At 40.4% G+C, this 25,838-nt stretch overlaps 1 protein-coding gene and 1 long non-coding RNA gene across 3 annotated transcripts; one reads left to right on the forward strand and one right to left on the reverse strand.

The window, feature by feature from the left end:
• Positions 1-781: 781 nt before the first annotated feature.
• On the reverse strand, positions 782-17,585 carry RIOK1 (RIO kinase 1). Of its 2 annotated transcripts, none has more exons than XM_026842534.1 (17): positions 17,434-17,585; positions 16,090-16,294; positions 14,850-14,940; positions 13,621-13,690; positions 12,851-12,893; positions 12,079-12,171; positions 10,992-11,104; positions 10,788-10,868; positions 10,137-10,223; positions 9,479-9,616; positions 8,814-8,917; positions 6,980-7,086; positions 5,775-5,840; positions 3,986-4,105; positions 3,656-3,709; positions 2,477-2,620; positions 782-983 (listed from the first exon to the last, which is right to left on the reverse strand). In XM_026842534.1, exons 1-17 carry the CDS (start codon positions 17,502-17,504, stop codon positions 873-875), a joined length of 1,698 nt encoding a protein of 565 aa, XP_026698335.1. In that variant the 5' UTR covers positions 17,505-17,585; the 3' UTR covers positions 782-872. The 2 variants fall into 2 exon arrangements, with proteins under 2 accessions (XP_026698335.1, XP_026698336.1); XM_026842535.1 differs by lacking the exon at positions 17,434-17,585 and adding an exon at positions 17,037-17,199 and having other exon boundaries at positions 873-983.
• Positions 17,586-17,702: 117 nt separating this feature from the next.
• On the forward strand, positions 17,703-25,053 carry LOC113477213. Its single transcript, XR_003397857.1, has 3 exons — positions 17,703-17,917; positions 21,210-22,982; positions 24,298-25,053. It is a non-coding gene; the product is annotated as an uncharacterized LOC113477213 (long non-coding RNA).
• The last annotated feature ends 785 nt before the right edge of the window (positions 25,054-25,838 follow it).

Genomic DNA, 25,838 nt, shown 5'->3' on the forward strand with positions numbered 1-25,838 from the left:
TTGCCCCAGCCCAAGTGGGTCACTTATGAGCAGAGCTCTGCCAACTTCTCCCTGATAATGAGCTGGGGCACCTTAGCACAACATGGATGGGTAATGCTGAACCACACCAGAGAGGTCGTGCCACAAGCCTTTACACAGCTTTGCATTCAAACACACATGGTTAATCTTGACAGTAAATACTCATTTGACCAGCTTATAAAATAGCTGGTTTGTAATAATCTTAAGAGCAACACTGCCCTGTGTTGGGATCCAAGAAATAAAACTTTAAAAAAACCCCAGGCTTTGGTCTGGGTACGCCTGCCTGATTGCTTCAGAAGGGCACTGTGCAACGAGGACAGCTGCCTCCCAAGTCACACCACTCAGCTTTCAGTAAGAAAGTATCAAAGGTGATGCAAGCACAGGGAGGCAGCAAAGGCACAATGCCTACAGGGTTATCCACGGGTGACTGACAGCCTGCAGAGAACAGATAGCTCAACTTGCTTCCACACTGTGAAGGTGGCATGGGTCTTTGAATTGCCATTCCTCCTCCTCCAAGAATCTGTTTGGATCACATCACTGCTCTGGAACAAACTGAACTAGACTGTATGCAGCATGAGGCGAGGGAGTAAGACCCCGTGAACAAATCAATGCGAGCTTAAGAATAGGTTAGACCTGCACAGGTAAAGGATTTTAACATGCACAAGTGTTAAATTCATTCTTTCCCATTGAGAAACCCATGGCATATATTCTGTTCAAACAATTCCACCATGTAATTACAAAACCACCCTCACAGTTAATACCATATAAATAAAGGATTTTTAATTCTAAAAAAAGAAAAAGGATGGTGACTAAATAATCGACAAACCACCCCTCTCCCCAAGACAAAGCTGATTTTATTTGCCTTTCTTCATTTTTGCAGTTTTTTCTTTCCGTTTCTTCACATGCTTTGGGATTTTGTTTTTTCTCTTCTCTCTTTGGGCTTCTTTAACCATCTTCTTCCTTTCCTATAAAGGATAAAATACCATTCGTTTAAAGCCAGAAAGAATAAGAGATTTTAAGCAAGTCAGTCAATTGTTATATTAACAAGTTAATTAACACATCACATAAAAATGAGGTTAAGAGGAAGAAATAAAAAAGAAAATCAACAGGAACAGTGAGGGAAAAGGAAAAAGGAAGTATAGGTAGGGGGTGGAGCTAAAAGCTGCACACTGGTAATGACAAGGCAAAATTCAAACTAGTTAAAGCCTGAGTTTCATACAACCTTTGAAGAAAGGGAACAAGAGAAGCTCTGAACTCATGCTATTTACACCTAAGATTACAACAGGATGACTGATCTAGGTTCCCTGCTACTCACAGGGCTAGAGTGTTTCTATACATCCTGCAAAAATACTGATCCAATAACTGTTTGTAACTCAGACCAAGCTGATCATCATCAGGATCAGCAAGAAAGGGTGCTATGCTACTGCAGTACACTTTAATTTATGTCAGACAGTGAAGAGATTGCATTCAACTGGAAAATGAAATGTCAGCATAATGGGGTGGGTGGTGGAAGCAATTGCTGCTAATCAGTTGTTCAACCTACAGCTGAACACACAGGTTACCTAAAAGCTCATCTTACACAAAAAGAAGTCCAAATGAAAACCTATCCATAAGCACGAGAAGTGATCAAGACTTCCCTGCTTCACATCGGAAAGACAGCAGCTCTGGATTGGTAGAAAATATCTAGTAGACCACTGCATTTTTATTTGACAGATATGGAAACTATTACCTTATCTTTCCTAGGAAGGAAAAAACCTAGGAAGAAAAAAAGCAAACCCCCAAATCTTGAACCCCTTAAGCCCAGCACGTTTCATCCTTCTTTTGCACAGTACCTAAAAGACTGACGAAAGGCTCTTATCCATGGGTGATACTCTGAGGAAGAGCCTCACCAAAACAGAACATAGCTGTTCTGCAGTCTGGAAAACGAAACCTTAAAAAAAAACCCAAACTATAATCCCTTTGTATGACTGCATTACATCTCTTGCCCACAGCAAAGCTAGCCAGTCTGTACTACTGATACTGCAAAAGCCACTGTGGTACAAACATTGTCACCAGGTCTCCAGTTCTACAGATCAAGTGGTCTCAGTTCCCTGGGAAAAAGGAGGTTAATCAGGGACCACGACCATAACACCAAAGCTTGGAAGAGTAGCCAGAAGCACTGAAGAACTGCCCAGGCTTCCTAAATTCTGCTTTGTGTAGCCTTAGAATTTCCTGCAGAGATCTCTTCTAGCTTTGTCTAGGCTACAGAGGGCTAGGTTACATGTTCCTCTACAGAAAAACATAATTAATAAAGCAACCATAACAGAACTCACATTCCCTCCTCTCATTCTCCAAAACAGGAAAAGTCCATAGCTTGTTTCAGACAAGTAGCAGCAAGAACCACTCAGAACTAAATTTAGATTTTTTTCCTGTCACATAGGCAGAGGTAGGAAAAATAAACAATTCCTGGCCAGCTGACCTTTTTGTCCATGCTGACTTCAGCAGGTTTGTCTTTGGGATGTACAGATTCTTTACAGCCTGATTCAGAGTCCTCTGAGCTGCCATCATCATCATCAGAGTCTGTTTCTGACTCGTCTGTCTTCTTTTCAAGAAGTGCAGGAATCTGCAAGATGTATTAAGAGAGAATTATACCAACCCAAAATGAAGAAATCTGATGACAATATACACACACATGCACACAAAACAAAACAGAATCAACTGCAAAGAAACCCTTGAGCTAGCTTGTGCTATCTCCTTTACTACAGCCATCACCGAGGCTCAAGAAAAAGAATGGAAGTAATCCAAACTAAGAACAAGGAACATACAATGTACAACACAGAAACTTTTAGGTCAGTGCTCACAGCACAGCTGTATTTGCACTCCCAAACTAACTTCCAGAAGTTAAACAGTGATTTGCTAAGATATGTGGAAGCCAGTTTTTAATTACAGTTGGATCATACCCAAATCTACCTTGGGGGCACTGTACGTAGGCTTTATTGCAAACGTAAATATCTATGCTAGAAAACTCACTTATTCTTAGGTCTTGAGACTGTGCCACAGTCTGGTCCCATCCATATTTATATTTCCATTTTAAAACAGAGTCCACGCCACTGCCAGATAACATTTGCAAAGGAATGAGGGAGAATCCACAGAGGGCTTCTGCCTTGAATTATATTACTACAGACTGATCTGTACCCAATCATCCAACATACTTTACACAAGTGTCATGATCAAGTACTTCAGACAGAGTAAGACATAATATCTTACACCTTACACTGAAGGGTTGTCCTTTACAGAGTAATTACAGCAAAGCTACCCTGAACATATCAAAACTTATAGTCATGCTACAATTTAAATCAACTGCATGTTACATAATTGGAAAACATCTTCCCTCCTCTCCACCTTGGAGATCTCATGGCCACAGCGAGAATTGTTGCTTCATTCTCAAGCAAGCCAGCATCAGCCATGGTGCAGGGAAACAATTCATGTGGTGTGCAGACACACTGACATGCCAGACCTATCCCAGACATAAATGGCCACTCTGCAGACAAGAGGCTTCTTCCATGGTGTCAGCTGCAAGATGAGACATTCTCTGTAGTCCTTCTAAGCACTTTTCTGAAAATGGCTGAAATGAAGGATTTCAAAAAGACCGTCTCACCTTCTGAACACCAGACAAATCCTTCTTCAGTCCTGTCACAGTCTGGTAGAGAATCTACACCCAGGGAGAAATAAAATTATATTATCAAAATATGGAGTATTAAATCATTGCACTAGAGAAAATTATTATCTCAAAAACCCCAACAAACTGAGGGAAAAAAAACATAATATTAGCATTAGTACTAACCAGATGACTTTAAACTATGACACTAGATTCAGTACTCCACACCTTGGTAACAAGGCTTCTGTTTTTGTTTGTTGCTATCAGTTTGCAGTAAGAAGAATTCTTATTCTCTCCCTGGTTTTGCAGTGCCTCAACTTGTCTACTCACATTATCTTGTTGAACATTCAATGCCATATCCTCCTCCTTCAACTTCATCATTATATCCACATCTCTCTCATAGTTTTTAACTTCAGTCAAAGTTCGAGGTATGTAAGCCTTCTTAAACACCTAGTAAAAGAAAACATAGACTTACTAATTTATATACAGTTTCATGATGTTCTTCCTAATTATGCATCCTTAAGAGAATAATCGTGAAGGATTTCATGGCTCAGAATTACTAAAAATGAACATGGCAGTCATCCACTACCATCTGAACCACGGTGTATCTTTCTTTTTTCAGGAGCAGACTTAACGTGCAACCTACGCATTATTGATAGATCATGACTAATAAGGCTCCTTCCTAAGCATGACTACCACCAGGCCACTTACAAACTTCTCCAATCCTTCCAACTTCCTCTTAACCTACTTGAGTCCTAAGGTTTTGTATTCTAAGGATTTTCTCTAATGTTTTTATGGTGATGTTTACAATGCCTTCAGGATGCAATTCTGTTGAAATGCTCTGTTAGAACTTAATCTCTTTATATAATACCACCTGCTTCAACCTACAGTCCAAGTCAAAAAAGTTTCCTGCAGCAGTATAGTACAGTAAAACCTAACTGCAGTATCAACAACATACTTAAAATCTGTCATGCAGTCTTTTTGAAACAGTCCTCCAGCAAACTTATGTCAGTACCAGATCAGAGAGAAGTATTTTACTTCTCTTTTTCATGGTATGAATTCAATCCCACCACAAATTCAGCAGGCTTTATGATCATAACTGCTAGATTAAGTGCTGTGCAAAGGGCAGAGGTCCTCACCTCCACAGAGCTTGCCCTTAATCAGCTCTACTCTTTTGTGAAGAAAGGGACATGAACTAGCCATAGCAGCATGGTCTAAGAGAAAAAAACTGAACTTAGACACTACTAAATCATCTCTCTTACTCGACAGTACTTTTATATGAGCAAAGGAATAATTGGTTTGCAAAAAAAGATGGGCTTGAAACAAAACACTAGCATCAGAAGTTGAGTTGTATGCTGAGGATATCTTAGGAAGAAAAAAAAAAAAAAATCTCTTCTTAGGCAAGCTTGAGCCAGAAGCAGTTAGTAAGACCTGCAGAGCTCCAAGAGAAAAAGAGAAGTCTTTGATAAATCAAGTACTACTGACTCCAAAGATAAACATGACATGAACCAGTACAAATCTAGTCTCACTGATACAAATTCTGCTCAACACAGTTGTTTTTTGGTGGTGTTTGGTTTTTTTTTAAACTCATCTGTAACAGACAGATAAGACTAAAATAGAAATTGTTTCATCCTTCTATCAAGACATTCCAGAATGTTGCAAGTTTTCAGTAATGGTCTTTAATGGCTTTACTTAATGTAAAAGCAAGGGTGAGAAACAGTAGATGCAAGAACTGAATTAGACTGAGACTGGAGCTAGATAGGCTGTCTGGTCACTGCATGTATCCGAATATCCTGCTTCTGTATCACTGGCCCAAAATCCACTGGCATAATCAGGTTTTTTTCTTAACTGAACCTGAACTGGAAGATACATCAAGGAACCTAGCTACAAGCATATTGTTTTAAGAAATGGAGTAGCTGCCTTTAACACCTTATCACTGTCAGCTTTTACATGTGGTATCCCTTAATACTTCACATCTCAACTAGTTCCAGACATCTCAGCATCACAATGTTTTGCTTATCAGTTGTACATTTTGTCAAATAAAACGGAATGTTTTTCACCGTTTAGAAAAGGCAATGTTAATATTCATTTCATAGCAGGAACAAAAATCCTCACTTACTTCCTCATCTACTTTATCTTGACTGGATCTTTCCTCCTCTGTTCTTTTCGACGCTATTTCCATTGCCTAAAGAAATATAAAATAATACAAAGTTACACTCTTTAGAATCACATCACTTAATCCAACTAACCATTTTCATCTATGTTTCTCCCCATACTCCACACTGCCACTCACAAATACTCCAGCTTTCCCGATGGCAATGCCTTGAGTGACACCTAATGGTAACCAACATTTCTGTGAAGCACACTTGTAACTGCCGATCTGCTATATTAAGAGGGAAAACACGCTGGAAGCTCCTCCCAGACCAAATTATGGCAGGCCCAGCATGGCTACAGGACGTAACAGCACAAGGAGGATACAGTGAGCAGCGCTCAGTCCTGGAACGTGGCTCTTCTCATGCACATGGGCAAGCCAGAGGAGCACAAATAAGAGGAACCATGTAGAACAGTTCTGTCTCATTCAATCTCCAGTGTGACACAAAGTACACAACATCTGGAAATCCCCATGCTGTACTGGTATTTGGACCACACTTAGTCTCTACCTCATGGTCTTGACCAGGAACGACACATCAAATCTCCACTCTGAGCATGGTATACGTGGCCCTCATTTCTCTTGCATCAACTTAAAAAGCCTTCCCCCTCTCTCCCATTTTAAAGAATCATCCAGCTGGGAGCAGAGGACTGGCAGCTAGAGATGAAACACATGGGTGCTGCTAGCAGCACTGAGTAAGTTTACTTCCTCCTAGAATCAGTGTGATCTGCCAGCTGCTATAGTTGGCCAGCAATACTGTGTACCTTGCAGTAACGCTGCCCTGAGTCATTCCCTTCCTCCCTCAGCCCACCCTGCTGAAATCTGCATTCTTAACCCCATTCTCTATATAAGCATGGTTATATTTCTGCAGAGTTTCTCCTTACCATAAAGAAAGCACTAATTTAAAGCATTCTGGTTTAAGTAGCACTTGAAACAGACATTTGAGTTGTCATGATTAGACTTTTTGAGAAAATGTAGAATGAAAGTGTGTTATCCTATAATGGTATAAATGGAAAAGACCTGTACATATTTTTGAAGCACTAGCATATCATAATGTCATGTACCAGCTTCCTTCAATAGCAGGATGTAGAATAAATGAGATGAAGGAGCTTGAACTATATCTGATTTTATTGTTCAAGTCTTCCTACATAAGCAACAATGCCATGAGGTCTTACCTTAGACAGATAGTCATCAATATTTTGGCTGGTGATAGAAGGATCAGTAATAAACTCAAACAGCTCCCTCACGGTCATCACCGCAACATTGTGCTTCTGGAAAAAGTCTACCAGGAAACAAAAGCAGAGTCAAAAAACGTAGGTAATTACATGTAATATATGCAGCTGCGATGCTGAGTGACAGCCAATGGCCCTGCAAAAAACGTAGGTAATTACATGTAATGCATGCAGCTGCGATGCTGAGTGACAGCCAATGGCCCTGATGACTTGGGAAAGTCTCAGCAGCATGTACTGCATCATACTGGGTTTAGCTATCCGATGACTCTTGGCCCCCTGAAATAAAACTGTTCATCTTCCAGATGCAACAAATACCAAAAGGAGAATAATTGGATAAGCATAAAAGCCAAAACAATTTCAGCAGGATCCAGACTTAATGGAGTAAGGGCTAAGTAAACAATGTAAGAGAGATGTAGTATTTGCAATGACTAAGATGAAAAGTATATTTCAAAGAATAAGGAATGGAGAATTCAGACTTTTGCCAAAGAGAAACAGAAGTATCCACTGAAACACAGTACAGCCTAATTATGATCCACCTAAAAGGGAAGACACATTAACATAGTAGAACTTTCCTCAATACTACATTCAGAATTGGTTTCTTGAGACAAGTATAACCAAATTCTGAGGCTGCACTTTCTGTACTTAAAAACAGCATTGAAAGACATGGAGGACTGCTTAATAAGTGTTTCCTACTAATGTTTTCAGAAGATCTCTCACCATGAGAAACTAATCATAGAAAGAACAACAAAAAAAAATTACTTTGGAGTCAGCTCTCTGCCCATGGAACCCCAAGCCTTGCAATGCTCACAGCTAGGGCTGTCTCTGTAGCCTTGAAGAAGGAACACACAGAGAAAGCTGCAGTGACAGGTAACAAACCAACCAACCACACCAAAACCACTGCAACTAACTGAGACACCAGAATACCTAGGGAGAACAAGCCAAGAGACATGAAAAAAGAGCAAGGCTGCAAGTACTTCAGCCAGAAAAGAGTTATTAGAAATCCATGAACAGAAAAGGAATAAGTAAAAACTAGCATACTGGGTATCAAATACACATAGCATCAAAACACACACAGTTCTTTTTCCACAGACTTTGAAAAATCTCAGCAAAATTAGAAAAAGCCAATCTGAAAAGGGGGAGGAAAAGCAACCTGCAGCGACAGATCTCTCGTCCACAGAGAGAAACACAGCCTACCAGGAGGTGTGTATCTGTTAAACAACACTCATACTCTCACATGAAGACCAAATTTTCAAAAGAAAAATACCATAAAGGTACCTTGTTTATTAGAATATTACGACAATAACATCTCTAAGAAATTACTCTATGCCTTGATCCTCTCACCTGACCTGGACAAGTGCAGGGAACTTCATAACATATGGTAAACTTCTTGACAGCTGAGGAATTCCAGACATGGATTTCGCTCACAGAAGAAAACGTATCAGTATGCCTGTGCAGTCCCTTTAAGTAAGGGCAGGTGCTGCTGCAGACTGGGACTGCTCTCTAATCAGCCTGGGACTGATCTCAGATCTATTGTAAACCTAAGATACAGCGAGATGACTCATTTCAGCCAGATGATTTCTAGCAAAATAGGCTGTACTCTTCTGAACTCGGCACAGTACACTGCTCCACACAGAAGACATGAGAACCTAGGAGAGGGGGGATTTTAACAGCAATTTGACAGCTTCTACAGTTATACCTTAAAGAACATAGGTGAACAGATTTCACCTTCCTAAATAAATCAGCTACCAGAACAAGAGTTGAAGCACAGCCCACTCACCGTTAACGTTGGCACAATCCTTTCTCAGGAACTCCAGCGCATGCGGGTGGTCATGCTCCACAGCCTGAGACACATCAATGATGTACACGTCCCCACTGTGGTACCTGCAAAAAACCACACGGAGCTGCACTAACTCCACCAGCGTTATATGGGAGATTACTGAGGGGCAGAAAGAAAGAACCAGCAAACAATCTTAATTTATTTCTCTAGCATATACCTCACATATTCAGGCCAGAGTGACTTTTTTGGGGTCAATCCCTTCCCTCCTTTACACAAGCTGTATTATTAAACTTTAAAAAAATAGTCTTCTCATGAACACAAAAAGCAGTGTTATGAGGGGAAGAAAAAGGAAAAAAAAAAAAGAAGTGATACCTTACTAATTTTTTCTCTAGTTGAGGCTTTTTTTGTTTGTTTGTGAGGGGAGTTTGGTGGGGGATTTTTCTTTGTTTGGGTTTTTGGTTTTTTGCTTATGTGTTTCATTTTTTTTTTAAACAAAGAAAGCTCAGATCTGGGTTAAAAGCTACATAATTAATTACGTAAGTTACAAAAGCCAGTTACAAAAAGGACCTCACCCATCCCTCAAAGGTAGATTAGTACTCTCACATAGAGGTTGCCAATGCATACATTTTAGATGTCACAATTCAGACTAAAGTTTAAAAACATACAGCATATTAAATTCACTGAGATCTGCATGAACAAGTCTGGCATCTTGGTACATTCTTCTCATGTACTGGATGATTTGCAGGTACAGCTCCCGGACTTTGGAGTCAGATAACTGAGCATTCTTCAGCAGAGGAGCAGGCCTTGAAATTACAACACAAATAACAGAAAGTGAGTACTTCTTCCTTCTTCATACCAGCTGCAAATGCTTTAATTCCTGTACTTGATCCTTCCATTCACTGTCAAGCAAGTCAGCAAGAGCAGCTAAGTGCACAGAGCCAGCATGAAGGGCAGCAAAGCTTGGTATATGCTTGCCAAAGACACTGGAGCTCTATTTCCTAAGTGAGTTGATTTGGACCATGCTACATTAATGTTTTTAGTACAGCATGATGAGTGATCCTCATGTATGATTAGCAAGCCTTTCCAGGCTTCATCTCTGGTTAAGCCACTTGATGACACAACTGAGGCTTCAGAATCATGCAGACTGTAGTAGTGGCTGTCAAGTGTCTGGGTATCCTACAAGTCACATGCACATGGAAGAGCAACATGTTCATTTTACAGGCCTAAAGTAACTAGGTAAATTCAGAGGTTTTATTTGCTTTTAATGAACCTTTGTGGAAAGTTATTAATAAAAAAAATATTTTCTTTTCTAAGGATACTTACCTATCACCTTTACCAATAAAGCCCATGACAAGCACATGACTTCTCAGCATAATTGGCTCTGGGCAAGGTATTTGGGCTGTATTCAACCTGTAACACAAGAACAAAGCCACAGAAAAATAAAACTAAACTCTAACTCTACTGTTTGCATTGGACTAGTGCCTATAGGAGCTCTGTTGCTTTAAACATAATACACAATAAGAGTTCCTCTACTCAGGAAACTCTCACTTGTGAAAAACAACTAGGAAATTAATACAAAAAGCCACAACCATTCTGGCTCTGACCCTTCTCTAAGCATTCCTGTCCTGGACAAAGAATCTTTACACAGTTCAGGTTAATCCTAGATTAACCTGTAACACAGTGTGCTGTTACTCAGCAGCAGCTATTTTTAACTTCTCCTCACTTTTCAGTCATGTCAGAGTTCAGACATTGAAGAGCTTAAAGAATTAGCAGCATGACAAAGATATCTTTATTCCTCCCTCCCCTTTCTTTTCTCTCCCACATGGAAGCTTACACATGGAAGCTTAAGATACATTCCTAAACGCTCCAGAGACCCTAAAAGGTAGCGATAGCCACAGTCTAGCAATAGAAGTGAACCTCCTATAAACGTAAAGTGTTACCTTTGCATGCTGAAATAAAAACTGGAAGAATTACCTTATTAAATTCCTCATCTCTTTTTCAGCCCATGTCTTCACCATTTTTCTTGGATTGCCTTTGCAATATCCATGACGAAACCTTTAAATAAAGAAATAAAAACCAAGGACTCTTATCCAATCAATGCAGTATTAGCACTGGTGATTTTACCACCTTTCAAACAACCCCTCTACCCCAGTAAAACCAGGCAGAAGTCAAACTCACCTGAATTCACCACTCACATACTTATCCCGATCTTTAAACATCAGAATAGAGGTTTTGTAAATCTTTATTGCTCTGTTCTCTCCATTCGCAGTACTGGCATGATATACATTAGCCTATCAGATTACAAAGGAAAGAAATAACATTAAAGAAAAACTCTTTAAACCACCATGACCTTTTCTCTTCTTCTGTTTCTGACACCTGGAAAAGATCTGATCTCACCTCAGCTCATATGAAGCACCCAGCTGAGTGAGACTGCACATAAAGGCAATCTCTTTTTTTCTACCACAGGCAGCTTACAGAAGTATCTAAGACTGCATGACAACGCACTGAGAACAAAAACAACAGTAAACAAGATGACTCCACCTCATCCACATTTTGGAGACTGAAACAAGCCCTGTGTGCAAAGTTAATTTGAGCCTATGTGCTATTTAGGCCCTAAAGCATGGGCCAAATCTCTCACATTGACACCTCTACACAGGATGGAAGTATGCCTTTAATAAGCATCCAAGGACTTGGAAGAAAACCGGCTCAGCCTAGGGACTAGGCATTCTCAAAACGATTTACGAATTTACTTGGATATTGTGGTCTGGTTTTAATTATCTGCAATGTTACTGAATAGCAACAGCACATGAACATGCTAGTTTTGTAAAAGCACTGGTTTAATAGTATTTCAAACAGAATTTTGTTACACCATTTAGATACTCCCACGCCTGCTGACATGTGGAGCTCATCTGATCAGCATGCAAGAGAGTCTCATATGTAGAACTACCTGGGTTTGTACATTTTCTCAGGGACTGTTTAATATTGTGTGTACACCTACCCTTTCCAAAATTTCAGCTGTAACATATAATTAATAAGATCCACAAATTTAAGATAACACTTCAGTATTCTGAGAAATCTTTCATACTTGGGGAAACTTGTTTCCTTTAACATAAGTTGCATTTTATCTTAAGATAACTTCCTAACAAGCAAGCAACACAAACGAAAAATAGTAGTACTAAACCCAAGTATTTCAAACATCTGAGCACCATAAAGTTTCCTAGCTTGCTGAGAAAAAGACTGTTATGTCATTTGTAATAAAACTTACTTCTTTCCCTGTGCTGATGCAGCCATTGATTTCTGATATGACACCTCTAGTTAGCATCTTGAACAGAATCATTCGGGTCCTTGGATCCAACACCTCAAATATAATACAGAAAAGTCACTACAACTGCTGTCTCTGAAGAAACCTAGTAATACTGTTCAGCCTTAGCACCATATTAAAGGACCCATAGCATCAGACTATTCTTAAGGATCAAATGATGACCCAAGCAGGAACCACTCTGAATTTTGCCGTGATTCTAGCACGATACTTCACTTTTTCTTTCAACGTGATTACTTTTTTTTAAGCTAGGCATATGTCCTTGAGCTAGCTCCAGAAGAGGAGACGTAAGAGACTGATTTCCCACCCACAGTTGCACTAAGTGTGTTCAAATAAAGTTTCTCTTGAGATACAGTTATCACAACTGAAATAGAGAAGCTATGTGGCCTTGGGCCAGTCTTGCTACAGAAACAAAATGAAAAATGCAAACCCAGCATTTTTATTGTTCTTTGGAATTTAACAGAAGCTTAAGATGGAATTCTGCATTTATGATCAAGTCACAATACTAAGCACAAAAATTAGCTCCAAAATGTTTATGGAAGCAAGCAGAACCTTCATACAAGAAAGAAACATAAAGAAAAAACAGGTCTCCTCAGGATAACAAGAAAAACAGAATTTCAAGGCAAAACTTGTTGCTACAGTCCATTTTAATACTGATTCCAAATTCCACATTCTTTATTCCCATGAAAAGAGAAATTTAATGTATTAGAGAACTTACCTGTTCTACTGTTGCTCTGTCTGACTTGTCTTTGACTCGATACCTAGCAGGAGTGAAAATAAATGATACAATACCACATACAGACTCAGCACTTTGACAGAGTAAAACACAACATTCTGTATTCGTTATTAAAGATAAGATGACAGCCTCAAGAAGTAAGGCTTTCAGTTCATACAAAAGCAAAAGTTTCTCCTGCAGGCAGGGGGGGGAAAACAAAATGAAACAAAAAAAGAAATCTATAAACATCAGTGCCCTTCACTTGTATAGATATCTTCTTGTCTTCACTGAATTATGCTTATTCAGGAGAAAACAATATCTGTCTTAACAACTTCGAGCTACAAGCTGCAGGCTTAAAAAAAATTTAAAAAGAAGTACCTTTCCCTCACCAAATCATCAGGAGGAACCTTCAAAAGGCTTCCAATACCTTTTTAGACCAACTGTTTAAGGACCTCTGTTTAGAAAAAAAGAGTATCAGAGATATAATAGTCTTTTCTAGTGGAATGACACCTGTCACTTCTGTCTTACTACACCAATACAATCAGATGTGCTACCAGCAGCAGTGACAAAAGAATCAAAACTTTGGAATGATTTAGGCAACTGATTCATAAATCAAAAAGTTTAAGACCAAAAGGCAAACTGCAGGCAGACGACTTACAAATTTTGGTTTTCTTAATAAATTTATTTAAAACTCAGGATCGCACTAGGAAATAAGAACTACTCTTCTGGGTTTTAATTATTTAAATGAAAATAGAACCATGAGTAATACTCACATGTCTGCTTCCTTCTGTCTAGACTTTTCTGTGACTCTGTTTATAACGGAGTCATCAAAATTTAGCTTATCTGAAAAAGACGTAGAAGTATTGAAAAAAAAAAAAAAACAAATCCAAAGAAATTTCCTATGTTTGGAATTGCTCCTGTAATTCTGCTGCCAGCTGAAATGCCACAACACAATGTTAAACACACGCTGAGCTTTCTGACAAGCACAGAAACTTAGCTACATACTAGAGTTAACCCAGCTCTCCACTCTGTCTACGTTTCAAAGCAGGACTATAAGGCAACAACACAGATGAGTGAGACAGTCCCACAGGCTTGGAGATGTAATGCCATCCCGAAGTAATGCCTTTTGGATAACATCTCACCAGTACATTTGCCCGCCCTTCTCTTATCACAATCAAATACCATTTTTCTGAACAAAATAAGCAACAGCTTCCAGTATTCTCTTCCCATGATGTATTTAAAATGGCATTTTATTAACTGCTAAATGTGTAAAAGATGCTCTATTTGGCTACATACATCAGCACCACTCTTTCTGTAAAAGATGCTGTATTTGGCTACATACATCAGCACCACTCTTTCAAACCTTCATTTTTAGAACCATTTCGTTATAAAGGAAACCACAGCCTCTGTTTACTACCCAGTCACAGCTACACCTAGTCTAATTGGCTGAGCTGAACAGCTATTTCCATCACATGGTAAACATCAAACTTCAGCAGCTAGGACAGCAGCCTCTTCACATATCACACAACTCTACACCTGTGAAATAACTGTTGCATAATGTACCACCCTAATATTACAAGGGACTGCAATTGTCTAGAAAATTTAGCTGTGGTGGCAGCTTTGGGAGTGACCAACATCATCACAACAAACAGCTGACACCCTCCCTCCAGCCAAACAGCTTGCTCCTACTGAAGCTAGGGAAGAAATATTTTATGTGGTCTGGCAAAGTCAAGAGGAAGGTAAAAAAAAAAAAAACAACCACACCACAAGAAAAAACAACAGCCTTATGGCTCTGAAGGGGGAGAGAAAGGGGTATGACAGCTGATTAAAGGAGACTAAAGGCAACCTGAAGTACACAAAAGCCATATTTTAATCTCTCTGCCAACAGATAACTGCCATTCCAGTGAGTTCTGGCTTAAAATAAACAGAATTAGTCGGAGAATGTCAGATGTCACAGAGCGGTATCTGTTTTCATAAAAGAAGACAATGTAATTATACTCACCTAAATTAATTTTATGCTCAAATTTCCTTAAAGCCTTGTCTGTAGGGGTAGACATTTTTGCTGAATAGCAACTAGGGGTCTGTCTATTTGCCTGAAACAAAGGATTTGTTAATATAAGTTGCCTTCTCTAAATAACCCTTTGAAATACAGATAATATCATTGGAAAAGTCAGCTCAAATACCTATGCTTAGAGCTATTAAAAAAAACATAAAAGGTGAGGAAATGGATATGGATTAACATCAGATTTTACTTAAGAAAAGAAAGCACAGGTCACACATCAGTTAGAATTCAAAAAAGTGCCCCAATTCAGGCGTATTTTAAGTCTGGGAATTGAGCTGCAAGTCTCTCATTTTAACACTTTTTCTGTCTGTAGAAGGAAGGGAAATAGCAGACAGTAAGAAGGAGAAAAATGAGAGAAAAAAATTAGAAGGTAACGAATAGGAAAAACTTTCAAAGATGCTATCTTTTCTTACAGGTAGTCTTCTCCAAATACAGTATCTGAACACGACTTCACCAACATTGGACAGCACAAACCTCTAACTAAAGACAAGAATAAATTACCCAGGACAAATGCTGTGAGTCAGACACAATATGCCATGATCAGCACCACTCTAATTTAATTCAACTATTCTGTTATGTTGGTATCAGTAAGAAAAAAGGTTTTAAACCTTCAGTGTCCAAGTTGAGGGTCAGAAGAATGCTAGTTCTTAGATCACAGGTGCTCTTCGTTCTCCACAATGCCAGAGTTTCTATGCTAACAGCATACACTCTAATCCACTTCTAACACCTCCCTCCATCTCCTATGCTTCTTTTGTCTCCTTCACTATCAGTCCAAAACAATCTGTTTCACCCTAGGCGTGACAAACCGGTACAGTCTCAAAATTAGATAGAAAGGATGGGAAAATGCACAAAACCACAGAAGACAAATTCCAAAAAGTAAGCAACATCAGTAGAGATTGGGGTGGGCAATTAAAGATGAGAAAGGAACAGAAGGAAAACTGCAGTGACAAAAAGAATCCAGAGATAGGGTTTGAGACAAGTAAATCAAGCAGAGTTCTGGCTGCAACATACATACACTCATGGCACAGCAGAGGAATAGACTCAAAGGAAGAGGATTCTCTCCAGGAAAGATTTCCGTTTCATTTATGCTCAACATAATACTAACAAAGAACAAAGCCTTCAGGTTAGCCCCATTTGCTCTTGGGCATCCTTGATGTTCACAAAATAGCCTTCAACATACCTGTGGATTGCATCCACCAGCAGCATTGTGGCGCTTTGTAAGTCTTCCCACCTCGTCATCCCAGTCCCAGTCTTCATCTTCCTCTTCATGATCATCGTCATCATCACCATCTCCTTCCTCTGTGTTAACTTCTTTGTACATGTATGACTGGCAGTTCCCAGTGACCTCATCTTCTTTAGCTGTTTCCGTGTCTTGCGTAAATTCACTTTAAAAAAAAACCCAACAGATATCTATATAACTACAAATGATTGTTACAGTCATCAAAAATCCAATACATTTATCCCAACAACTGATTTCACAAGGTTAGTTCTCCATGAGATGTTCTCACTTCACCTGCCTCTAAGCAAGCATATACGAGAATGTCACTGCCTTTAAAGGATAGATTACGTTTATCTTCTTCACCATATCAGTGCTGCCTTCTAACTTGTTCTGCAGTTACACATATTCAGATCCCTCCGAGTCCAATCAGAGGAACACACCAGAGCAGGCCAGCTGGCTCCTTCAGCAGAGATGAACCCATTTGCTTGTTGCCACAGTAGATTTCCACCTGACAAGGTATCTATCACACAAAATCTCATCAGAGGCAGACAGCCAACCTGCTGGTAACTCAGTGCACCAGCACAACCTACATGAAAAAAAAAGTGAAACCTAAAAAAGAATCTGTGGGAGAAATTAACCCTAACCCTAACCCTTACTCATGGCTTGATGTCTGTCATATGTCACATTTTTCTGACAGAACAAATACATCCCAAAGCAGACTTTCTGCCAGCATTTGACATTTAATTAAATGAATCGTAAACTAGAAAGAAAATTACTTGAACCCATAAAGCAAGACGATTCTTTATTCACTCCTCACTAAACACAAGAAGCTCTAGGCTTTTGGCGCAACAAAACAGTGTTTTAATTCCAAAAGGAATCAAAGTTCCTTACTGTCCTAAGCAACTCACCATTCTCTTACGCGGTTTCACATGTTCAGTTACAATCAAACAACACAAAGGTGAAACCGCCTCGACCACCCCGGGTCTGTAGCGGTGAAGCAGAAATCGCCAAGGGCTAAAAAGCCGAGAGCGCGCACGCAACCTTTTCTCACGCGTTCTGGTTTAACCCTGCAGCACGGCCGCCCTGCCCCGCCGTTTTCTGCCGGCGCCGTGCAGGACCGCTCGCCTCTCCGCTCGCCGCTTATTGGAACAGGCGCACCCGCACCACCCCTCGCGGGGACCTGCGGGAACCGCTCGGCACCCGCGGCCAGCCGACCCGCCCGGCCTCGCCTCACGCCGGCGCAGGGCGCCACCAGAGGCCCGGACCCCCCGAGCTGTTCACACCCGGCCCCTCGCCACCTCCTACCCCTCGGAGCACTCCGCATCGTCAAACTGCCCGGGCACGGCCTGGCTCATGGCCAGCGCCCGGTAATCCATGGCGGGAGGGAGGGATGGAGCGAGGGAGACGACCGGACGGCACAAGCGGCCCCAGGAACCCCCACGGGGACCGACAGCGTCCTGCGCCTGCGCGGCCGTTCAACGGAGGGGGGCGGGACCCGCCCCCGGCCCCGCCCGCTGCTCAGGTTCCGGCGCAGGGATTGGCTGCGAGCGCCTGACGTCAGCCGTACCGTCGGGTGTGGCCCAGCCGCTAGAGGCTGCGGTAAGGTGGCTGTAAATGGCGGCGAGAACAGCCCCAGAACCGGGATTGTACCGGGAATCCGGTACCCGCCCAGCGGAGCTCTGACAAACGCTGCCAGGGTGAACCCAGCAGCCACAGCTTCCCTCTGGGGGAGCTCCCAGTGTTGTCCCTCAAGTGGGATTGTTTACCCGGTGTGCAACAGCAACCGCTGGTAAGTAAATCAGTAAATTCTCAGTAAACCAGCCTTAAAATGTTGCATCTTCAAGCCCATTTCTCTTTACCACAGGTTCGTGGTTATTTTCCCTAACACTTTAGTGATGATCTGTGTCATCTGTAAATAGATACGGATAGAGTTTTATTTAATATACTCTGAAATATTAAATTCCAATCCTTATTAAGATAAAGCTCCGATTGAAGCCAAAGGAATTCCACAATTTCAAGCCTCGCTAGAAGCATCTTAGATCACTGTAATAGCCCTTACTGATGCCTGCTAGCAGGTGCCTGCAAGCAGTTGGTGCTAATTGTTGTAAGGGGCCTCAGGCAAGAATGCACCCAAGGACATAATTTTTGCAACTGTGATGGGTACATCCCGGAGAGGGCAGATAAACCAGCAGACACCTGTGGAAACCAAAGATAAGGCTGAGAAACTTTACAGACAGAGTGATGAGCCAAGACAAGATCTTACATGAAAGAAAGACTCAAGAGTTCATGGAACAGATACAAAGAAACAGCTCTTCAACAACCGCTAGGGACCAGCACAGACCACCAAAAACCCCCATGGAAGGCCCGCAGAGACCCTTCCCCAAATTTTAGTATGCTTGTGCATTGTATTAACATACACATTCAATTCTCTGGAAATAGCTGTGTACTCCTCAGAAATTACATTAATAATAATTTCCTATATTGTATATAATAGGTGTGCCTTTCTCTTTCAGCATGCGCGTTAGATGGAATGATCCCTCGTGCATCCAGTGCTCCAATAAAGAATGCCTGCCTTCTGAAACTTCAAACTAAGTCTTGGAGGGTTTTTTTGAGACTGGATTTAGGTGCTAATCTGTTTATATATTATATAATGTAGGATTAAGAAAATAGAAGTGCGTGCTGTGCTTTTGCCATCTGGCATACAATGGTAAAATTTTTAAATGCACTTTTTTTTGGTAGATGTTTTCCCATTATCCAAATAGTTCATGTAAAAGTTATCAAAAACCTGCAGCTGTGCAGAAAACACGGAAGCTTGTACTCAGAAGCCTTAAAAAAGAATGGATGGAATAGATGCAATTTCCATCTGCAGTGCTTCTGTAAAGTTAGCCCACTGAGAGCCGCTGAATGTGGAAACCACAAGCCAGTTTCTGACATTTCTAAAGCTGCAGCTTTACTTCAGACTGTCTTCAAATTTGGCGACTTCAGCTTCTGACACTAGAACACCTGGAACCTAAATGCCCCTTTCTCCATCTTTTGTATAAAAGAGGGAATCTTGTGTCAAATATTCTCTCTCCATAACAAAGTGCCAGCTGGTAAGGCAGAAAAAAGTACAGTGTCAGTCTGAAGAAGCAGTACAATAACTGCTTTCCAAAGAATTCTCTAACCTGCAAGGCCTAACTGCGTGAGAAGGTACCGCTGCTCTCCTTAGACACCGGTGGCTTCAGAGGAGAGGGAGCATTGCTGGAGGGCCTTCATTTTGCTCAATCACCATGATACCCAGGTCAGTTCCGCAGCATGTCACAAGGGAGGTCTGGAAGGGAAAAGGTCGATTCTGTATGAAAACAAACTGTCCTGTTATTTCTTATGATCTTCTATTACCTGGAAATTCCCATCATGCTTCATTGTGCTAGATGTTATATAAACAAAACAAAACATGAACAAAAATGGGAGCCTGTATGCTAAGGAACTCACTGCCAAGTGTCCTTTCTGAAAGTAGATGCAATGCTGTGTCTGGCATTCTTTATTTAACTGTGAAATGAATGCAGCAGAAGCAGTGAACGGTTCACCTCTGATTTGGGGACAGGCAGGACTTGAGCCAGTGGCTCTGTCACACATCAGGAAACATGGTCATCAAACTTAGTTCCAGTTGCTGCCCTGCCAGCACGCACTGCTGTCACCCAATCTGGGTAGCCACCAGTTTTGGGAGCAGAGATCTGCCTTTGTGCAGGCATGCTCTGTGCTCTTTTTCCCAACATACAGCCACCAGCACACAAAATTGGATTAAGATCACCTGTTTACTGATCCTTTTCCTAGAAGCAACTGTTGGAGGACTCAATCCACATGGGTGAAGCTGCAGAGAATGTGTTATCCTACAGATTTATTTCACTAATAAATTATTCAGTGGTTTTAAGTAAAAATACTAATTTATTGTAATTAGGGGAATGGTTTGAAACATAACACTGCCAGAAGATTCCCACATTCATTTTTATTCCCTCTTTGCTCCAGGCTTCCACATAACTTCCACTACAACCACAGACAGCAGCATGCTTTGTTTTTTCCCAGGCTTTAAGGGCTCACTTTGAAATGGACACAAACTACTCTACAAATGATTCAACTGCAAAAGGGTTAAGCAAAGCAGGCCACTAGGTGACAGTGGTACCTTCAGAAGGAGAATCTCCTGTGTTACAAGCGCTAAACTCACTTTGACTCTTGTCCAGATCTATCACAGGCTGATCTGCAGTGTGGCTTTCAGTAACTCCTTTCATGCAACTCTCGGGGTTGTAGTTTCTTGTTTCTGAAATGGAAATAGCAATACTTCTTGTGGCAACACAACAGGACATGAAGATAAATGCATTAGCATTTAGAAGGCATTCAGAGAGGAGAGGAGGTTTGTATAATTATGTAGATAGACTGCATCAGGCAAATATAATGAACTGACCAGAAGGATGGAGTCAGGCAATTGTAGCGCACAGTTATGGCACCTCAACTGGACACAAAGTAGGAGGATACCGTCCTCCGCCTTCAATCTCTCTGAAGAGGTAACTTATTTTTAGCATTCCCCTGCAGGTTCACACTGAAGGAAAGTAGGGATTTCAGGCTCTCCACGCCTTACTGACCACTGTGCAAGTTAGCAGGAGGGAAAGGGAGAAGCAGCATTACAGTTCCATGTACCAGCTGCCATATGACAGGGAATGTGAAAGGTGACAGAGGTTTAGCAGTAAGTGTCCCTAATCCCTGGGAGTATAGACCTCTTATCAGCCTATATACTCGACTTGGACCACTGTAGCTCCATGTTTCTCCTCATATGAGACTATCCTTGGAAAACTATCGCCTCCCTTACTCTGCCTATGACTACATTTTGACCTTTCCTGAAAATTAAGAGTCACAATGTTTGCTCACCCTTGGAGATGCACCAAGTCTGTACTTAACACTGCATGTTATGTAAAACAGGGATATATTCCGGTTCACACTGAAGCTGGGAAACTGGGCACAGAGACCCAGTAGGCAGAATCTCTGTGTCTTGCTCCTTTCTGGGAAAAGCAATTTGAGATGACCACTAACAATTCCCTTTACATTTGCAGGTTGAAAAGTAGAACCCAAGGGGAAGAAAAGACACTGACTGCCAGCTTTGTGAAGGAACCTGTGTTTCTGAGCCTGTCTTGGAAAATTTGACATGTGGTATGTTCCTGTTGGTGATGTCAAACATGAGAGGGACTTCAATTGCCATGTGCTAGATGAGTTACAATAATATTTCAACTGTTGCACACCCCTCCTCTACCAAAATATGCCGGGGCATTACTTCGTAGTTCCTGGATAGTGCAGTTTTTCAGATTTTGAGCTGGTGCAAAACCTGTTGAAACCAACAGACTTCATTAGTTTTTGAGGCCAGCTGCTTATGGCTTGTTGGCATGGCGTGAGGGAAGGACAGAAACTATAGGGACTGTACAGAGCATGGACAGACATAGGAGGGGGAAAAAGAAAGCATATGGTCAATAAACTGTTAAAATTAGATGATTTACATAAAAAGCTATCTGAAAATAGAAAACTGAATCTACGTCCTGAACAGTGATCATACAGAGAAGAAAAAAGAAGGGTCAGTTTACTTACGTATAGCTTTAGAAGTAAGATGCTGCTGCTACATTCTCCTTCTACTCTGCCAGTGTAATGAAGAGTGAAGCACATCCCTCGCAGCTGAGTCCTTCCACCTTCTTCCAAGCTGTGAGTCCCTCTTTCTTACCCACGATCACAGTAAGCTGTCACAACACACAGAACACAAATAGTTGTGAGGAGCTACACACACTCCACAAAGCAGATGGCCTTTTCTTGAGATACGGCCCCAGCTGGTTCAGCTGAGCTCAGCCTCTCCAACTTCACTGCACCTACAATAACTTATATCAAGTTCATGTGACTGTTACAAAAACCTGCTTATGCTGTCTTGGACATTAACAGAAATCCTGCTCAGCTTTTTGCAGTCCCTATACTGTGACTCTCTTGGTCAGCAGCACAGCAGGAGGCCAAGATCTCCTTTATCCCATGCAGTATGCTTGATATTCCAATATTGCAGCTTATATTCTGATTTTATACATGCACTGATTTAAATAGAAGAGGCACACACATATATAGGAAAGAGAAATTAGATGATACAGTACTTCAGTGCTGCTGTGAACATTCATGTAGTTGCATCATGTTTTGTCTAGGTGGCTTCTGATCAAACATTATACATGCTGAGGAGGCAAATGATTCACATGTTTTGTTAAGTTCCAAGCAAAGTACCTCTTCTCCTCCACTATGTTATTTTCACAAATATTCTTTGAAAGCATTGTGAGAAACTTAATTTTTTTTTTTGATTCTACATAAATTTTCAAGTTACCTCTCATAAAACAGTGGAGCTCCTAAGTCATAGAAACACTTGCAGTAGAAGCAGCACGACTTTCGGCGTAGCAATCTGGAAGGAATCTTCAGGTGTGGACACATTTTTCCCAGAGGAAGAATACACAGTCCAAAACGAACCAGCACATCAAAGGAGAATGCTGGGCTGTTGAGAAGAAAACATTGATGGAAAAGAAACTATTAAAAAAGAACTGCAGGAATCTAGGAGAGAAGAGGTTTCACTGCCAGAACAATTATCAGTTAAGACCCTTGTAGTTCCTCATGAAGTGCCATTTGTAGAAATGGGGGAGTCACTATTGGATTGCATTATTAAAGAATCCCCCACAAAAGATCCGTCTTATTTTCTCACTCAGCCCCATGGCTCTCCATTCAAGATATATCCAGGTTTTGGTACTAAGAAACACTTTTCTGGAGAGGGTAATTTGAACTTGGCTAGCAAAACTCACAGTCCAGAAGAAGTCATGGTAAGATTTCATGCTGCTTGAATGCAGGCTTGAATAATGAAAATATCTTTAATGAAAATATCTTTCTCTCATAAAACCAGAAGTAGCACTTTAAATTACAAATATATTGCAATATTTTTTTATGTGTGTGCTGGGCTTCCCAGATCTATAACATAGAAGTGTTATGAATATCAAGTGCAGGTGCTGAAGTTGCACTTTGAATTAAGTGAATTTGGAATGTAGGGGGCAGTGCACCTTCATTGAAGTTCCTATTCAAATTACAAAATATTAAAAATTTTAATTGCAATTAAAATTTAAGTTAAATGGTGTTTAATTATAATTATTACAAATTACAAATGTTTATAGACTACAAATGACACTCTTTTGGTAGGCAGCCACTGGACAAAAGATAGAGCCTCCAAAGAACTGGAGCAAGAGCGAGTAGTATATCATCTGATTCTTTGCGTGAGAGCATAGTGTATATACCAGGCCTGATAGTCAGAGAAGTGAAAAGAGGTATAAAGAACAGTGTAATACAGTACAATTAAAGAGAAAATATTGAGAGACAGTTTCCACCAGAATCTGAGATGTTTTTTCCTATTTAGGGTTTTCTTTTTCAGTTGGAGAGTGTAAGAAAAAAATTAAACCCAAACATTTTAAAATGCTGGATCAAACTCTATTTTTATTGCAGTATCTAGGAAATTCAGTAAGAGATTGTATGACCTATTATGTAGGGTACTATAAGGTATTCTGACTGTCCTACTCTTTCAACAGAGAAATTCATTAGCATTTCAAGCATATTTTTTTGCCTCCTACCTCTGTCTTACAAAGCAATGCATGGAGCCTTGGAAGACTTATTTCTTACTGCTTTAATGTAAGCATTTATTTTTCTCCATTTTCTACAATCAAAATGTTTGGCCAAGTTTAATTTAAATTTCTTGGTTTTTTAAATTCTTGCTTTAAGGCCAAAATTACTGTAAGTTAGGGCACTCCACTGGAGCTTGATGCAGGTGCAAGGGCTGCAGGCATTGTAGAAGGGTGGGCTTCTTCAGTTTCATCATTTCATAATGCTGGTCCACATTGACTTATCTTCACAGGTAGGAAATTTCCACTTAAGTTAGTGAAAAAATAGTTTGCATAAATTGAACAGAGGGTGTCACCTCTTGTTTTTCAATAGAAGAATGACACAACTCTACTAGTAATGTAACAGTGTGGGGGAAGTTTACTCAAATTTATCCTCTGTTGCCTTTCCACCTTCTCTGACTAGATCATTGTCAAGCCACATGACCTCTCATTTTTCTAATTAATTGATGATAGAATGTGGTTGTCTTTCTAGGAAACGTTGGAAGCTGATAAGGACTTTTTACTCCAGCATTCCAAGATATCACTTGCTCACAAGGAAGACTATAAACAAGGAGATAGAAGCAATAAAGGGATTCTCTCCACTTAAAGAAGGGGGAGGCCCTGTCCAAGTCCTTATGAAGCATCCTCAGATATGTGCGGAACAAAATATTCCAATTACCATTTGGAAAAATTATCATTTCAGGAGACAGTTATGAACCTTAGAGGGGTCATCAAGGAGCTAGAGGAGGCTCAGCAATAACAAACCCAAATCACAGATCTTCAGTGTGATGATATGGTTCTGAGGAAGGCTAAAGATAGGGGAAAACTACTGTTTAATGAAGAGAATTTAGGTCTAGATGATGTGACTAAGAGGATGAAGTAGAATCAGAAGAAACAGCCAACACAGATTATTGATTCTTACTATGAAACCATTTCTCTGAAGACCAATTTAAAGAGTTAAAGCCAAAAAACATCCAGCAACAGCATTTGGGGAAAAAAATAAGCAGATTAAAGGAGGATACTGAAGATTGAAATGAAACAAAAGGTAAATTCATGAAGGAGAAAAATGAGGCTAAGAGATGGCTGACAGTCACACAGGGAACTCTCTTTAGTGCGATCAAGTGTATTGAGGGTGCCGAGACAGAAAAAAAAGCCCTTCTGAAGCATGTGGAAGAACTTAAATCTGCATATTATCTCCTTCAAATAAAGCATGAGACAGAAGTGAAGACCAGGTTTAGGAGACAGTGATTGGAGAAAAAAAAAAAAAAAAAAAAAAAAAAAGTAGAAACAGGAGGCCAAGACTGTAACTTTGGCCCTGGTGCTAAGGGAGGAAAAGGAAAATACAAAGAAATGGCTCCTATCCTTGCAAACAAAATTCCAGGGAGAAAAGGATGGCAGGTTGGCAGAAAGTCAACAACTGCTATCCAAATATAACGGGCTGGCTGCTCAGCTTCAAATCACAAGCACAATTTGAAAACAAACAAGCTGAGATGACAAAAATGCAACAGCAGATTTGTAAATTCAGAAGAGAGAAGCAAACACTGCAGCAACAGAGAGGGAAAGATCAAGAACAAAACTGCATCCTGCAGCTTCAAACTGCGAGATGGAAAAAGAGATGTGATAAGAGTCAGAGAATCACAGACAGCTAAGGTGTAATTCAGACTGATACATCATCATAAGTATCTGTAACAGATAAGAGTTCCTAGTTGCTATGTGAAGCATTTTCCCTTCCTTTCTCAGGACAAACTTCCACAGACTCAACCTGAGGGTTCTGACCAAGTTGAGAACCAGGAAAGTACATAAACTTGTGTTTCTTTTCAAGAACATTAAAGTTGAGAGCGCTCTTACTCCTTTACTGGACTTGAGTCCCACTGTAGAATTTTGTCTTATACAGATATTATGCAGTCATCTAATTTCAAGCAGTGATCAAACAGTCTGTAATTTATTATTTGAAATAAACGAGGGAATAAAAATTTATGATAATTGCCTTTTTTCCCCCACTTCTTTAAGGGGAAAAAGAATGGAAGGATCAGA

Source organism: Athene cunicularia (assembly GCF_003259725.1).
Source record: "Athene cunicularia isolate RWA chromosome 2 unlocalized genomic scaffold, athCun1 chr2_part1, whole genome shotgun sequence".
Taxonomy (NCBI): domain Eukaryota; kingdom Metazoa; phylum Chordata; class Aves; order Strigiformes; family Strigidae; genus Athene; species Athene cunicularia.

What these genes read in the sequence shown, in the direction of transcription:
- RIOK1 (XM_026842534.1), bottom strand. Translation starts at nt 17,504, where the DNA reads ATGGATTACCGGGCGCTGGCCATGAGCCAGGCCGTGCCCGGGCAGTTT. An exon ending in TGAGCATAAAATTAATTTAG is followed by an intron (nt 13,691 to 14,849) that starts GTGAGTATAATT and finishes CGTCTTTTTCAG; the next exon opens with ATAAGCTAAATTTTGATGAC. An exon ending in AAGATAAAGTAGATGAGGAA is followed by an intron (nt 4,106 to 5,774) that starts GTAAGTGAGGAT and finishes TTCTTTTACTAG; the next exon opens with GTGTTTAAGAAGGCTTACAT.